The 16,629-nt window shown below is 37.5% G+C and overlaps 1 protein-coding gene across 1 annotated transcript; it reads right to left on the reverse strand.

The window, feature by feature from the left end:
* Positions 1 to 5,276: 5,276 nt before the first annotated feature.
* ubl7b (ubiquitin-like 7b (bone marrow stromal cell-derived)) lies at positions 5,277 to 13,537 on the reverse strand. The gene is made up of 10 exons (XM_061711313.1): positions 13,349 to 13,537; positions 11,916 to 12,035; positions 11,710 to 11,795; positions 9,410 to 9,494; positions 9,253 to 9,310; positions 8,543 to 8,676; positions 8,327 to 8,376; positions 8,051 to 8,224; positions 6,554 to 6,667; positions 5,277 to 5,635 (listed from the first exon to the last, which is right to left on the reverse strand). Exons 1-10 carry the CDS (start codon positions 13,524 to 13,526, stop codon positions 5,495 to 5,497), a joined length of 1,140 nt encoding a protein of 379 aa, XP_061567297.1. The 5' UTR covers positions 13,527 to 13,537; the 3' UTR covers positions 5,277 to 5,494.
* Between the last annotated feature and the right edge of the window lie 3,092 nt (positions 13,538 to 16,629).

Here is a 16,629-nt window from a genome sequence, read left to right on the forward strand (position 1 = left end):
GTTTGATTGTTTGTTTTGAATGAACAACAAATAATAAAAAAACACATATCTATATCTATATATATCTATATCTATCTATCTATCTATCTATCTATCTATCTATCTATCTATCTATATATATATATATATATATATATATATATATACATCAAAATATTCGTTAAAGAGAGCCACTCATAGAACAGAACAGCAAATAAGCACATTTATGTATGGATCATATTTCACAGACAAACATCCCTACGTGCTTCACAATAAAATACAGTAACTCACTGACAGCTTGTATTAAAAATAATAATAATAAAAAAAGTAAAGTTAAAGGAATCAGTGCTGCACAGCGTGAAGCCGATTCCACAGATGAGGTGCAACTCCTCGAAAGCCCCAAACTACTAACAACCTCTGGCTGGATGGTCTGTGGGTTTGACAGGAAATCTGAAATGTACTAGGAATGGGCGATATTTTACCGTTCACGATATACTTTCAAAAAAATTCCCCACGGTAAGAATTTGTCATCTCGCGTTAAAAACTATAAATTCTCGTTGATTACGTTTTTGTGTAAAGCTGATTTATGGTTCTGCGTTAAATCGACGCACAACGTACGTGAAGGAAGGAAGGAAGGAAGGAAGGAAGGAAGGAAGGAAGGAAGGAAGGAAGGAAGGAAGGAAGGAAGGAAGGAAGGAAGGAAAAGGATCTGAGAGCGAGGAGCTTGAGTCATTACAGTTTTGCAGTACAGGTGTACTCATTTAATTGGTTTTTATTAATTCATTTTAATTGGTGTAGTTTAGTAGCATTTATTATTCTTTTAGAGCAGTGTTTTGGGGGCTCCAAAGACTGAATGTGGTGATAGATTTATAGTTAAAAAGGTGGAGTTGAATTGGTATTTTTTCTATCGCAATTTTTATCGTTATCGGGATAAATGCCAGAAATTATCGTGATACATTTTTTAGTCCATACCGCCCATCCCTACGAGCTTGACCATGCGCAGCCTTGAAAGAGAACATTTTAAAATGGACTATGAGATGAACTGGTAACGTGTGCGGTGACGACCACACTAGGGTCATATGAGCTCTTCTACTGGTTCCAGTCAGGACCCTCGCTGCAACATTTCATACATTAATCATTGCGTTTCTAAGACGACCAGTAAAAAGCACATTGCAGTGACCTAAACCAATAAATAAAATCCCCCCAAAAATTGAGAATAATGATTTCCAATTTCCACTTCGACACCAGCCTTCTTCGTTTCGAATATGTTCCTCGTGAGGAAAAAAAAAAGCAGTTATGGACCGAGCAGGTTGGAATAACTGTCGAAACAGGTTGATTGGTTGAATACTACTTCTAAATTCCTCAGAGTCAGACTCTCACCCAGCAAACGAGCCTAGGAAGCCAATTTGCTGCCTGATTTCTGGGCAATGATCAGACACTCTGTCTCATCTAAAGTGCTGAATAGACTGAGCGGTCAGAAAGCAACACGGTGTAACTTCCAACCTACGCAGAGCTCGGTGATTCTAACCCAGAACACCTTGTGTCATATTTTGTGAACATCTGCTGACCATCCGCTTGCTGTCCATCTTGTGAGTAAACTGTAATAAAAATGATGAAGAGAAAACTATGCGGTAAATGTTAAGTGAATAGACAGAAACATTATGTTTGATGAGGAGGGAATAAGGTCATTTCTATCTGTAGAGCACGGTGGTGGTAGTATCATCATGGGAAGGCAGGATGTGTGTTTACATTAGAGACATGTTGTGAGCATCTGGACGAGGACAGCTTTAGTGTAGTCCTCTAAAGCCGGGCATACACTGTGCGATTATCGGCTCGTTTTGAGACGATTTTCCAGTCGTGCGACTATTTTTTGGATCGGGACGGATTTTGACCCAATCGTTGCTCGTGCCTCGTGCAGTGTACGTGGGGTAACGACGAGAGATTCACACCTCACGACGAGCTCCCGATCACGAAATCGTGTGCTCGCAAGAAAATCAAGCGTGTTCGAAATCCTGGTCGCTCCTCGTGAAGGTATCGCACAGTTGAAGCAGCTACGACCCGATTTGCCTCATCCTTTCGCAGAGAGCATGCGCAATATCTGATGTGACGTCAAAAACTATTATTTTTAGTTTAAGTGTTGCAAATTCACATTACAAATCATGTTTTAATAGCAGAAAAAAAAAGACCGCATTTCCACGTACGGTACGCGTCGCCGCGTAACCTACGCCGTAGGCTCTACGTTGGTGTAACGCGGAACCATAAATCAGCCTTTAGTGTGCGCTCTGCGCACTGTTCTGAACACTTTTCTTCTCTGTTGTGCTCATTTTGCTGGGACGTCGGGTTTCTCCGCCGACACACAACTTTTGCGGTATGCGTTCATTGTTGTATCTAAAAATGATGCGCAGTGCCCACCCAATCAGAAAACGGTACAGATATTTTGGGATTTTTTTAATATATATAAAAAAATAAAATTATAAAAAAATAAAGGATCCCCATAACTTTGATCAGGTGGGCAGGACGCACGTTTGGGTGGACACAGCTCACCCCTGCCCCAAAACCGGCCTCGAGTTCCAGTAACAGAGGTCCGACGGGAGGATTATGATCGTATAGTGTGAGCAGACGGGTCGCATCAGAGCATCGGGTCGTACAGTGTGAGAACATAAATCGTGGGCTCTGAACTTTTGAACTCCGCGATCTAGTCGTGCAGTGTGAGATGGGGCAGTCTCAAACGATTTAAAATATTGCACAGTGTATGCCCAGCTTAACGGGGAATTCTTAATGTCCCAGCAAAATTTAAAGGAAGAGATCCAAACACCTTTCTGTGAACTGAATTGAAACAGAAAGTAGAACATCCATCAAATCGACAAGCCCGAGCACACATGTATGTAACCAAGGTGAATTAACTTAATCCCATAATTACGCCGTGAAAGGACCTGACGTGAACGGTTCATGTAAGGAAATCCAGCGGAGTCGAAGCTGTTCTGAACAAAGAAAGGGGCTCAGATTCCTCCATCAGTTGATGGCTGAACAACAGTCAACGGAAATGTTCTTTTGCAGCTCACGCTCCAAAACAGAGTCACAGCAGGCACTGAGGGAGAAGAACGGCAAAGTTTTGCCAGTGACAGATAATTCTAGATAATCTTTTGCTATAAATACATGAGAAAAAACAACATTTCAATCTCACTCGCATGTGCTTCAGCTAACTACACAGAAGTACTTTAAAAAAAAAAAAAAAAAGTAAAATCTTTCAAGTGCCATTTAAAAAAACATTTTTCTCTCATTCAAAATGAATCTTGCTTTAAGGTGTTTAAAGGAGCGCACTGATTGAAATTTCTTTGCCAGAATGCACGTATTTAACAGAGAGGTGAGGAAAGAGCTGAAACGGCCCTGGATTATTGCATTTCACATTTTCATTTAAAACTACTCGCGGTCGATATTAGTCCTTTAGTTCAAACAAACACCTTAATATTAAGGTGTAAAAATATCTTGACTGTGATGCATGTTTGGAAGTAATGTGCACACCACTGAGCGTTTCCATGACAACTTCACATGGTGATTTGCCACAGTAAATTGTTTACTATATGGCGAAAAGTGGGCTTACAGAGTTTGAGATGCAAAAAAAGAGGGGAAAAATTGGAATAGATGTGATGCACTACAGTGAATTGTAACCGTATTTATTTTCTCTGCACACGTCTCCCTTAGCGTTTACTTTCGACCGCTGTTCTCTGCCACTGAGCAGCCACAACTCTGCCGTTTGTAATGTGCTCGACAGCCAATGCCAGTTTTATTCACTGCTGCTCTGTCAGAGTCAAAACTCTGTGTTCTTCTGCAAAATGAAAATGCTTTATTTTTAAAATACCCTTGGAGGTATTTGGAGGTGAAAATTGCCCCCAGGTGTACATGCATATAAACCAGTAACGAGGACAGACGGACACAAAGCGCTGCTTGGGTGCCGTGCTCATGAAAGGCCAATCGGCTGATTGAGCTGTCATAGACACAGATGCAGTAATAAAACTAAGCAGACCAATTACTGTAGATGGAGGGAGGTACGCAGCAGAAAGAAAAGGAGGGGGGGGGCACAATGAGTCCTCTACTGAAAAACCCTGACGGCAGGGAGACAACGAGACAAAGCAAATCTATCCGTCTGTAATAAGGCCGAGGGGGGGGGAGGGTTCAGCTAATGGTTGCAATAGTCTGACAAGCGCAGCAACATGTCTGTGGATGGTAATAAAGCTGTCACCATTTCCATGCAACTTCCTCTTTTATGTTTCTGGCTGTCTAAGTGTATTGTCCTCTGAAAAATTAAAGCACGCAGCTGCCATAAAAAAGAAAAAAAAACGCACTTATCAAGAAGAAATGCTCAGCAAAGGGCAACTCAAGAGCATGATTTCAATTTTGGAAAGCACAAAAAGTCCACCAGCTGTATCTGTGCTCGGATGAAGCGCCGCGTCTGTATTTAAAGTCAAGGGCTGCATTGCCCTCTAGTGGACAAATAACGGAATTACGTCGGGCTGACCCGCCAATATGAATGCAGGATTTAATTTACAGGGTTCCCATAGTGTTTTTTAAAGCATGTTTTACATGTAATTACTAAAGACAGTCATCCACAAAACGACTACAGAGACTATACTATTCCATGAATCCTGTAACGGAGGTGTTGGGGTTGAAAAAGTCCACTGATTTTCACCGTTGTCCTTGTCCTTATTTAGCTACTTATCTATTCATTATTTCTTTTGTTTTATTTTCGATTTGGGTAGAGTGGGTGGGTAGGGAGGGTTGACAGATAATATGGGATTGTTGGAAGCCGATCTGGCTTATGTTAGGATTTCTGTTTGCTACCCTTGTAGCACCTTTTATACAACAATTGCCAACAGAAACGCTTTACCACTTTGAATTGTTTATTGAATTATGTTTACTGTTTATATATGTGAACTGGAAAAGAAAAAAAACTAATAAAAAGATTCGTTAAAAAAAAGAAAAAGTCAACTGAGCATGTTCTTGGTTAAATTAAAATAAACTGCTGTGAAGTTTGTTTGTTTTGAATGAACAAAAAAGAATTAAACTATTAATTTAGCTTTAGTTTAAAACCAACCCTTGCCCATTATGGATCAAATAACCTCTTTAAAAAACGTGTATTAATGTCACTGTCCATGGCAGGACAATAGAAATATTCTAAACCTTCAAATGACATTAAAAATGTTATAATTCCTTCTTAGCTCTGTTTTTTATGTTTCAAGTGTGAATACTGCAGCCAAATATGTGAATATGTTTGCACCATTAAAAAAAGAGACAGATGATAATGATGTACACATTACATTTATTGTCACTTTCATACAAAAGTTTTGAGCTGCTGTGGCTTGTGAAGCTCCGGTGAAGCAGTTCAGTTTGTATATTTCAATGTGAATGAGGTGACAATAAGAAGTCTAGATGGTGTTGAGTCCGAATGTCCTTATTGTTCATGTGCAGCAGAGGCCAGCTTTGTCCTGCTCTCTCATCTGCAGGAAGCGGTTTGAGTTTACAGCCCCTGACCTCCAGCGAATATGAGCTCCAGGGCAGCCTGGATGTCGCCGTCCGTGGCCTGCAGAGCCCTGAGCATCAGCTCCTCGTCCTGGATGCCCATGTCCCTGAGCTGCTGCATCTGGGACTGCCATCGGCCCTGCCGGAACAAACACATGTTCAGAGGAGACACTGATACAAATATTGTGCTTGAGCTACTTAAAAAAAATAAGTCAACTTTTTGCATCAAGAAAGACTGGTCTTTGTATAAACTACTCAATTTTATGTATGTAAATAATAGATTTTGCAAGTACAGTCAACTTAATTGTGTTAAGGTTACTTTATTTATCAAAATTAGTTGACTTTACTTAACAAAAATTAAGTTGACTTTACTTGCAAATGGATTTTGTACATACTAAAAATTAAGTAGTTTATACAAAGACTAGTCTTTCTTGATCTACATAAAAATCTCATGCGAAAAAGTCGCATAATTTTTTTAAAGTAGATCAAGCAAGATATTTTTTACTGTTGTGTTGTACATAAAACAAAATAAAGCATGTTTCATCTAAACGTTGGTAAATCTGCCCAATAGATTAAAATTGTTAAAGGAAAATTAATGAATGAATGAAAAACTATATATATATATATATATATATATATAGTTAAATAATAATCATAATAAATACAGTATAATACAAATCATAACAATCATAAACAAAAACATGCCTCACTGGCTTTTTTTTTTTTTTTTTTTTCCCCTTTTCTAAAAGTAAATAGAACAAGATCATTGCTTGTTGTTTGTGTGTAAATGAAAAGATTGCCTGGGATTACAGAAACACTGCTTGTTAAGGAAAAAATGCAAAATGTCTTGTTTTTTGAACAAATGCAGATTAAGTTCAAAACTAGATGTATTCATGTAAAGCAACAAACATAATTTTTAATTGTTAATATCACAGATTTAAATATGTTATATTTACATGCGCTTAGATTGATTTTTTTCAGTGTAGTCTCTGGCCCACACACCAGCAGGTCGCTGTTATGCGTGTCATTATCCCGCCTGAGAACTCTGTGATCTCACCTGTAACGCAGACATGTTGGTGGCCTGCAGAGCTTGCTGCAGAGCCTGGCTGAAGAGATCGTTACTGACCGGCGTCCCTACCGGCAGAGGAGCTCCACCGCTGGAGGGGTCCGCCTTCATCAAAGACAGGATGAAAGTGAAGTACATAAAAGGAGAGCAGCGATGCAGCAGGACTTCTGCTTATAAACCAAATGAACATCGGTGATGAGTTGTCTTTTTTTCCCCTTTCAATATAAATCCTAACATAGTTATTTAACAGGCTACATCTAATTCAATATTTCAAACTTGTTCATGTCGGTGGGAACTGCCAGAATTTGAAGGAAACTCTTTAGTTCCTAGCTTCTTTCAGAATACAATAGAAAGCCTTCATTGTCATAGAATGACTTGCATACAATAAAATTAGGAGAATATTCTAGTTATTTTAGTCAGGGGGATAAAAGAAGGTAGTACTTTTGGTTAAAATTCAGCTTTGGCATTTTATATAATTATTATATATCATAATTGGTTTTAATATTTTTTTATTTTTTTTTACACAGTGAGCAAAAAGTAACAGAAACAAATCAGATATATGATATATAGCTTTTTACGTGTGGTCTAAATCTTGGCCCCAATATTCTTAAAGAGTGTTCAGATATTGTCAAAAATGCTGACAGCCAGAAATCCCAGGACTACCTCATGAAAGATGGCAAGCCATCATTCTAATAATGAGTAAAATGACTCAAAACAAATCAAAGAAAGATTGAAAAAAAGTAAATATGTAAGAAGCTCATATAGTATAGAAGAGGAGCTCCACCACTGGAGGGGTCCGCCTTAAAGGGGACCTATTATGGCATCTAATACCTATTTTAAACAGGCCTTGAATGTCTTAAAAACAAGCTTTTGATTGTTTTTGCTAAATAAATTAGAAATTCAGCCTCTGAGCCATGTCTTTATCATCACAGTCTCTAACCACATTATCTATGTGGGATTCTGAGTGGGCGGGGCTATGATAATGAGGCTCTGTGCTGATTGGCTGCCTGAATGACGCGATACACCGCTACAAAAAAATGGCGGGAGCTCCGGCCGGTGGAGTTAGTTGTGGGCGTGGTTTCACGCATCGGAGGCCAACCTATGTAAATGGCGCCCGTCGTTACGTAACAACGGGAGCAGAATCTGAACGGCTCGTAGATCCACATCACACTGGACGGCTCGTCCGGGCGGCTGTACAGACACTGCAGAATTTGGTTGCTTTCCTCCTTCTCTGAGTTGGCAGGCTGAGGGGAGACCACTTTATATATGTTAAAGCAAGAAAACGTGTTTTTCACAATAGGTCCCCTTTAATCAAAGACAGGAAGAAAGTGAAGTACATAAAAGGAGAGCAGCGATGCAGCAGGACTTCTGCTTTTAAACCAAATGAACATCGGTGACGAGTTGTCTTTTTTTTTCCCCTTTCAATATAAACCCTACGTCAGCTCATTTTATGGTTTTAAGAAACCCGCAGCAGTTGTGCAGTCTCACCTGGCTCGCTGTGGTTGGAGTGACGGCGCTGCTGTCAGGAGTGCTGGCGAGGGCCAGAGCCGTCGCCAGCTCACTCTGAGTTATCGGTCGTGGACCCGTCGCTCCACTGTGTCCCAGAGACACCGGTCTAACGCCTGCAGAGAGGCCTCTGTTGGAGGGACCTGCTGGACTCCCCTGTCACACATTCAGATAATACACAAGCTCATATAGCAACAGTCAGCAAAGAGTCACACATTACTTTCAGTAAATATTGACTGATGACGGGTAAAAGCTCACAGACTGGAAGTCGTCCTCATCGTCTGACATGCCTTCAAACATGAAGCCTCCTGCCAAAAATCCCATCATCAACAAGTTAATTTGACGTGTAAAAGTATTTGTATTTGTTCAAATGTTGCTGCATCAGTTCCTCGCAGCACTTTACAACTATTAGCGATGCTCCGTTACACTCCATAAAATCTTGCAAAAGTGTATTGACTCATGCATCTCGCTCACCTGGCATTTCACTGTAGGAGCTGGCAGAGACGCTGCGAGAGGAGCTGGCACTGGACTGAGCGGGCATGCTGCCCGCTACAGAGTGAAGCACCAGGATGATGGCATTGACGAGCGCCGGGTGTGAACTGATTAATCTATCAGACAGAGAGGAAGAGATTAAGAACTTAAAATGACCATCCGTGGCAGCTAGTCAAACATCATTAATCATAAGACAGAGAGTCACACTACTAGCATAAGAGAATTCAAATTATTAGTGAAGAAACATCTCTTAAATAAATACATATAAAACTTATTTAATTATTATTAAATGGCTATTGGGTTACTAAAAATGTGATTAAAGTGATTATAACTTAAATGCATTTTCGATGACTATACATTGTTTGAATTTGTTGATGCTATTTTAAGAAGGTATGATTTTGTATTGTAAATGCATTACATCTAAATGTTTCGGATTGACTGTAACCTTAATGTGTGTCAAAAAGAGCACTGGTCTTATTTGACAGAAATCTAGAATATATTTTGTAGTAGAATTTCCTTTTTTTTTTTTTACTTTTTTTGTTTCTTTTCTTTTTCTTCTACTACCTCTTTAGGTTTGCTTTTAATTTTTGTCTTGTATTGTATATTATTTTTGTGTCGGACCCCAGGAAGAATAGCTAGTTTTGCTGCAGCTAATGGGGATCCAAATAAAACTTCAAACTTCAAACACTCACACGTCTAGCATGTTGGGGTCGGTGAACTGCACAAAAAGATCCTTATCCTGAAGCACTCCTGAACATTGTAAGGAGAAATGTCATTATTTACATAACTATCGAAGGAAAAAGAGTTAGAGGGGCCAAAAGGTGTGAGTGGAACTCGGTGTGTCCTTACCCAGAGCAACTGGGTCCGACCTGAGCCCTGGCGTGGCCACAATGATCTGATCCAGAGACTCCTTGTTTGTCAGCATTTTATATACCTGAGAAATGGGAAAGGACGGTTCATTCATGTGCAGCAGAAAAAGCAGCATCACTTGCCAACTGTTGCAGAAATAGTGGCCATAGGCATCAGTATTAGTCATGAACTTATACATCATTACACACCCGTCTAGGAATTCGCTATAATTGTTTCACCAGTCTATTCTAATCTGTTTATCACTCAGTCCAACGCGTTGCTATGTTTCTTCCATGGAAAGCTGCCAGCCTTTAAAAGCTAAACCTGCTCCCGCTGAAGATAAACTGTAACGAGCCTCTAGCTATCTGGAATCCTGTTCACCCGAAGCATCTGGGGCGATCCAATCAGGAGCAGACAGCTGTGAAGAGAGCTGTGACAGCAGCCAAAGGACAAGAAAAAAAAAAAAAAGAATCCGATTACTCGAGCCAAGTATTCTCCCAGCCGTGAACACGTGTCCAAATACTGGGAAATATTAAAATCCCGAAGCATTTGTGAAGTGAACAGGCAGGGGTAGCTTTATTAGTGTTCCACAGTGTGTCAGGCAGCAGATGTCGAATAATTTGAGAAAAAATAAAAAAAATAGTTATTAATTATGCAAGGGAAGTTATGTGTCTGGTTTGTTTGGATCCAGGACTCTTTTCTTCTTTTTTGTTTCGGCCTTGGCTGGTGTGCACAGTCTCAGATGGCTCTTCTTCACAGGATATTTGAGATATTGTCACTAAATGTGAGCTGCAAAACCCAGATGCTTCTGAAGATGACTACACATCCCAATAAGAACTAAATATTGAATGTAATATTAATCTTATCTGATTTTAACTGAAGTTATTTCTCTCTGTATGCAAATCCAACAAAAGAAAATCTAAACAGAACATTTTTTTTAAACTATTTCCTTCCAGTGGTTTGTCCTTCAGATCAACTGTTTTCAGCATAATCACTGGACGTTTTGATCAGGTTTAAAAAAAAAAACAACAAAAAAACAAAAAATCCATACCATGTTTTCCAGAATAAATAATTAAGGATCTGATATTAGCTTTAGGTTTACCTGTGTTTTTTTTTGAAGATGTCTATTGCTTTTGTTATACTTCATGATTATTTTAAGATGCTGCCACCACGTTCTATTTTTTAAACAAAGTTTACACATGATGGACGACCCATTTCTGTAAAGTATTCCTTATTTAAATCCACATTAATTCATTTTTTTCTGCTGTTACAGCCGTTTTACTGGCAGGTTTGACTGCTTGAAGGCTTCTGTGTGTCTCGGTTTAACTTGTGAGAACAATTTCTCTGTGTTAAACCAATTTTTTTTTTACAAACAATGACCAGAAATCTTTGTAGGCTACGTACCATTTTCACAGCAGGACAGGAACTAAAGTACTAGGCCAGGCTGGAAGGTATTTCAACAATTTAATTTATATCCAGAAATTTAGGGGATATAAAATGAGACACAACCTTTTGTGCTGACTCAGTTTAATCGGACATTAAGTAACCTTCTGTAACTCACACTCCCCACTAACTCTGTCCCTCCCTCACTCCAGAGAGAGCTGGGGAAAAAAAAAAAAAACGTGAACCGTTACTTCTTGTTGTTACTCATTAATCAATCTTGACCTTATTTATTTATTTTTTTTAATAGCTCTACCAACAAACATAGCAACATTTAACACAAGCTGTCAGTACCGCCTGATGAAGAGATCCATCAAAAGAGCTTTTAAAAGTGTGAAGAGATCTGACTCGTCTCGGTCCGACCTGTTCAGTCACTGAAACGCTTATTCCCTGCGAGATCACTTTATGAATAAGTTTAGTTAAAAATCAATGCATAGCCATAGGGCTATAATATATTTCACTTTTCTAACATAGTTATTTAACAGGCTACATTTAATTCAATATTTCAAACATGTTCATGTCAGTGGGAACTGCCAGAATTTGAAGGAAAATCTTTAGTTCCTAGCTTCTTTTAGAATACAATAGAAAGCCTTCATTATCAGAGTGAGCAGAGTACAGAAACAAATCAGATACATGATATATAGCTTTTTACGTGTGGTCTAAATATTGGCGCCTATATTCTTAAAGAGGGTTCAGATATTGTCAAAAATGCTTACAGCCAGAAATCCCATGACTACCTCATGAAGGATGACTAACCATCATTCTAATAATGAGTAAAATGAATCAAAACGGTCCAAATAAAGATTGAAAAAAGTAAATATGTAAGAAGCTCATATAGTCTGCGAGAATCCTCTACTTACAGAGTCTCTGTACGTGGAGTTGAGAGAATGAAGAGCAGCGTGAAACAGTCGGAACTCCCTGGCTGCATTCGGTTTGTTTACAGGCTCTAGAGTACAGAAAAGAAAAAGAAAAAAAATCATACACAAGTGAACTGTAGTTCAGAATTACAGTGTCACTTTCAGTCCAGCGTACACTGTTTCAATAATTCATTGACACACACAGCGACCTGCAATGCTCTCTGGTTCTGGCCATGTCTTTTTGAGAATGTGGAGAGTTGATCCTGGTTGAATGCCACAGTTGTCTAGAGTCAGGTCATCCTTGAGTTTCCGTCCGCAGTGAACCAGCTCTGGTAGAAACACAGACAGGACACATTAGGAAACCTTACATTTTTAGCTCAGCCTTAATCTTGACAAAAAGTTACGAAACAGTCTGGTGCACTTTTTCTGACACAAGCAAGAAACAGTGTACAGTTGTATGAAAAACTGTTTGCCCTCTTCCTGATTTCTTATTCTATTGCACGTTTGTCGCACTTAAATGTTTCAGATCATCAAACAAATGTAATTATTAGACAAAGATCTAATATTAAAGAATCACTTTTTCACACAGGGGTAGGTTTGGATTTTTCTTTCCCCTTAATAATGCTCTGTTACATAAAGTAAAGGATTCATTGGACAACAAAGCATTGTACATTTTATATAACACTCTGATTGTTCCATATCTGACCTACTGTGTTGAAGTTTGGGGAAATGCCTGTAAAACATATATTCAGTCAATTTTCATTTAGCAAAAAAGAGCCATAAGAATAACCAGTAGAAAACGATATAGAGATCCAACAAATCCATTATCCCTTCAGTTACAATTGTTGAAATTTCATGAATTAGTAGATTATAGTATTCTGCAAATTATGTTTAAAGCTCATAAGAAAACTTTACCAATCAACATTCAGAAAAGATTTGAAAAAAGAGAAAGCAAGTATAACTTAAAAGGAACAGAGATCTTTAAAAAACCAAGATTCAGGACTAAATTGATGGAACGTTGTGTTTCTGTGAAAGGAATCAGTTTATGGAACAATCTGAACAAAGAAAACAAAGAATTCAAATCAAATATTACATTCAACAATTAAAGCTGTATGTTAAGTAAATATAATGAAATATGTTAGTTACGTTTGATTGACATACCCATTGTCATGAAAGGTATAAACATTGTTTGTTGTAGAATGGTATTAACTGAATTGTAACTTGGGATCTAAAGAAGAATGTGACTGTCTGTGACGGCGGCAGATATTTTATTTTTGTTTTTTATTTACTTTGTTGTTGTTTTTTAATTTACGTTCTTTGTAAATTGATTTCTTGGGAAAAAGGGGCAGATTAAATAAGATTCTTCTTCTTTCTGCTCCCTTTCATTCACAATTTAGGAACGTTTGTGTTTATATTAAATTGTTTGTTGTTCTATTTTATCAATGAATGAAATAAAGAATAAGTAAATAAAAAAAAACTTCATTTAAAAACTGCATTTTGTGTTTACTTGTGTTATCTTTGTCTAATATTTAAATTTGTTTGATGATCTGAAACATTTAAGTGCGACAAACATGCCAAAAAAATAAGAAATCAGGAAGGGGGAACACTTTTCCCCACAGCTGTGTGTGTTGTGTTTCCAGACCTATGAGCTCGGGGTCGGGGATGGAGTCTGAGAGGTGAGCAGCCACCAGCTGCTTCAGGGTGGAGACTCTGTATCCTCCAGGAGGAACGTCTCCAGGCATCATGTCCGGGAAGTGGAAGGTGGACTTGGGCTGATCCACCAGCTTCAGGGACAGGTGCCACTCTGAGGAGCCCATCATGATGTTTAACGCTGCAACACAGAGAATAATATTTATTCAAACTCATTACATCGACAATTAGCAATGTTATAGGTTTGAGATCCCAAGGCAAGGCAAGTTTATTTATACAGGACTGTCTCAGAAAATTAGAATATTGTGATAAAGTTCTTTATTTTCTGTAATGCAAAAATGTCATACATTCTGGATTCATTACAAATAAACTGAAATATTGCAAGCCTTTTATTATTTTAATATTGCTGATTATGGTTTACAGTTTAAGTATAAGATTCCCAGAATATTTTTATTTTTTGAGATAGGATATTTGAGTTTTCTTAAGCTGTAAGCCGTGATCAGTAATATTAGAATAATAAAAGGCTTGCAATATTTGAGTTGATTTGTAATGAATCCAGAATGTATGACATTTTTGATTTTTTTAATTGCATTACAGAAAATCACAATATTCTCATTTTCTGAGACAGTCCAGTATAACACAATTCAACACAAGATAATTCAAAGTGCTTTACATTGACATTAAAAGCGGCAAGACATAATTAAACAGTAAATAACAAATAAAATGAATTAAATTATGAGAAAAGAAGGTAAAATAATAAAAAGCACAAGTTGCTGAAAACTAAGGGCAGTAGAATACCGCAGGTACATCTCATTCACGGTTTTCAGAAAGTATTTAATTTAAGAGTACGCTTAAATGACAAATAAATTAAATAAAATGATAAGAAAAGAGGTATAATAAAAAGCGAATCACAAAATGTTATCATTAAAGATACCTCTCTCTGCTCAGAAAATATACAACATACAATGAATTATGCTACAAGATAAAGTGCACACGATAAGACGTGTTAATTACTTCAGTTCTGTCCTATTTGTTCAATATTTTACATAAATGTTGCGTTAGCGATGCAGCTCCATTAGCTCCTTAGCATTCGCTTCAGAAACATCTGATTGGTTAAATTAAACAAACATTTTATGTTGTATCGTATGTTAAGCATTTCTACAGTAATATATAAGTAACTAATGCAGAAAAATAATCATTTTTGAAAACATACATGCGCACACAAACCGCTCTCTTGTTGACAATCAAACAACTTCCTGGTTTTTCGTCACGTGATCCGTGAGACGTTGAAGTCCGTGTGAAAAAAGGAGCTTCGTTTGCTCTTTACTGCTTTTACACACATCTATCTATCTATCTATCTATCTATCTATCTATCTATCTATCTATCTATCTATCTATCTATCTATCTATCTATCTATCTATCTATCTATCTATCTATCTATCTATCTATCTATCTATCTATCTATCTATCTATCTATCTATCTATCTATCTATCTATCTATCTATCTATCTATCTACTAACATTTACACACTGTTTTCTGAGTTCACAAACTGGACGCCCCTTCACGTCTCAGCTGTGCCTCATCATGTTACATAATTACCTGAATTAAATTTGAATATTAACTTTTGGAGTGAAGCCTACATTTTAAACCAGATTTTTCATCCAAGTATGCATGTTTGGTGTGTTTTAACTGTTCTGTAGTAGCTAATGTCAAAGCCATCATCAATGTTAAAAAAAGAGAATTAGGCATATTTATCTGTCATCTGTAGCAGGTATTCCTTTATTCAGTGTTTTTGATTGTTTAACAGCTGCAAAACCTACTTTTGACCAAATCATTTGAATGTTGTTTTTGCAGCCCCATCACAGGTACGGAGAAAATTTTAACAAGATCTTCTTGATATTTTAGTAAAAACAGAATTGGACTCTTTTCAGGAAAAAGGTATTATGGAATACTGAGTTACTGATATTCCACAAATAACCACTAATAATAATTTTTAACAAGATTGACAGTCAGAAAAGAAATCATCACCATGTGTGGGAGGATGCTCTCTCCTTTTGATAAGGTTGTGAAAAATAAGCTTAAGTAAACTTTTACTTGTACAAAAGGGTTCATATTTTCTAACATCATGACCCTCACTGACTCATACCATGTAACACTTTTTATACGAGCACAAACAATACAACACACTTATTCGGGTTAAGAGTGCAGTACACCTCTATAGCAATTACTAATGTAGCAATAGCAGATTATCTAGATTACGATGTGTGAGTAAAGGTTCATTGTATATAATTTATGCTTCAGGGAAGTTGTGTGCCGTGACAAGGCACATTATGAAGTAAAGACTGGAGTAGTGTCTACCTTTCTTTGGCATTTATAGACTTAATTTGAAAAACAAAAAAGGGAAAAGAATGTCCCACAGATGTTACTGTAGTTACACAGTGTTATTAGGGACATCCTGAACTGGTTTTATTCAAGCCCTGTGTCAACTATTTTCTAAATCTTTGACAGAAGAAACAGGCTTTATTTTAACTATTCGTTTCTAGTGTGGCTTCATTTGTGGGCCTATATTTGTTGCTACCAGGCCATTTCTTAACATCCATCCATCCCATTTCTATAGCCTACCTGTCTCAGTCCCATTCAGGAAAATAGTTTGCGTGAGTCTATCTCTGTTGCTTTGCAAAAGGTGGGGTACACTCCCCATCCATGAAAGGTCACCCCTTCATTCCTGGGCCTTAATTTATGAATATAAAACATTTTTTTCACATTACAATTATTCTTCTTCTTTTTGGCTACTAATATAACATGTTAATCGTATAATATCTACTCTGTTTTGTATTTTTGATTTAAAGGCAGAACAACAGGTGGGACAGGTAAAGTCCTTTTATTTTCAAATTGGCTCTGACATGGAGGGGTTGAAAGTCCATCTCTCCATCCACTTTACTGACCTAAAAACACTTACTTTCCCAGCATTTATTTATTTTACATTTTTTTACAGTAGTCATATAACTCCGACTCTACTGGCAGCTCTAATTTGATAGCAGAGACAGGGGAGTATGAATAAAAATCCTTTTATTTTCAAACCATGTGTAACCCTTTAAACCCTAACATATGGAACAATGCATAGTGCAAACCAATACAAATTCAGTTTTTTTTTTGTAATTTTGAGCCTTTATTATATATTTAGTTTAGTTTAGTTTAGTTTATTTGTTCACACATATTAAAAACAATACAAAAAAATAGTGACAATACAATAATTAGTGCAGTGCAGGTG

The sequence above is a fragment of the Cololabis saira genome, chromosome 2 (genome assembly GCF_033807715.1).
Source record: "Cololabis saira isolate AMF1-May2022 chromosome 2, fColSai1.1, whole genome shotgun sequence".
Lineage (NCBI taxonomy): Eukaryota > Metazoa > Chordata > Actinopteri > Beloniformes > Belonidae > Cololabis > Cololabis saira.

What these genes read in the sequence shown, in the direction of transcription:
- ubl7b (XM_061711313.1), bottom strand. Translation starts at nt 13,526, where the DNA reads ATGATGGGCTCCTCAGAGTGGCACCTGTCCCTGAAGCTGGTGGATCAG. An exon ending in GACCCCAACATGCTAGACGT is followed by an intron (nt 8,677 to 9,252) that starts GTGAGTGTTTGA and finishes TCTGTCTGATAG; the next exon opens with ATTAATCAGTTCACACCCGG. An exon ending in CCAACATGTCTGCGTTACAG is followed by an intron (nt 5,636 to 6,553) that starts GTGAGATCACAG and finishes TTGTTCCGGCAG; the next exon opens with GGCCGATGGCAGTCCCAGAT.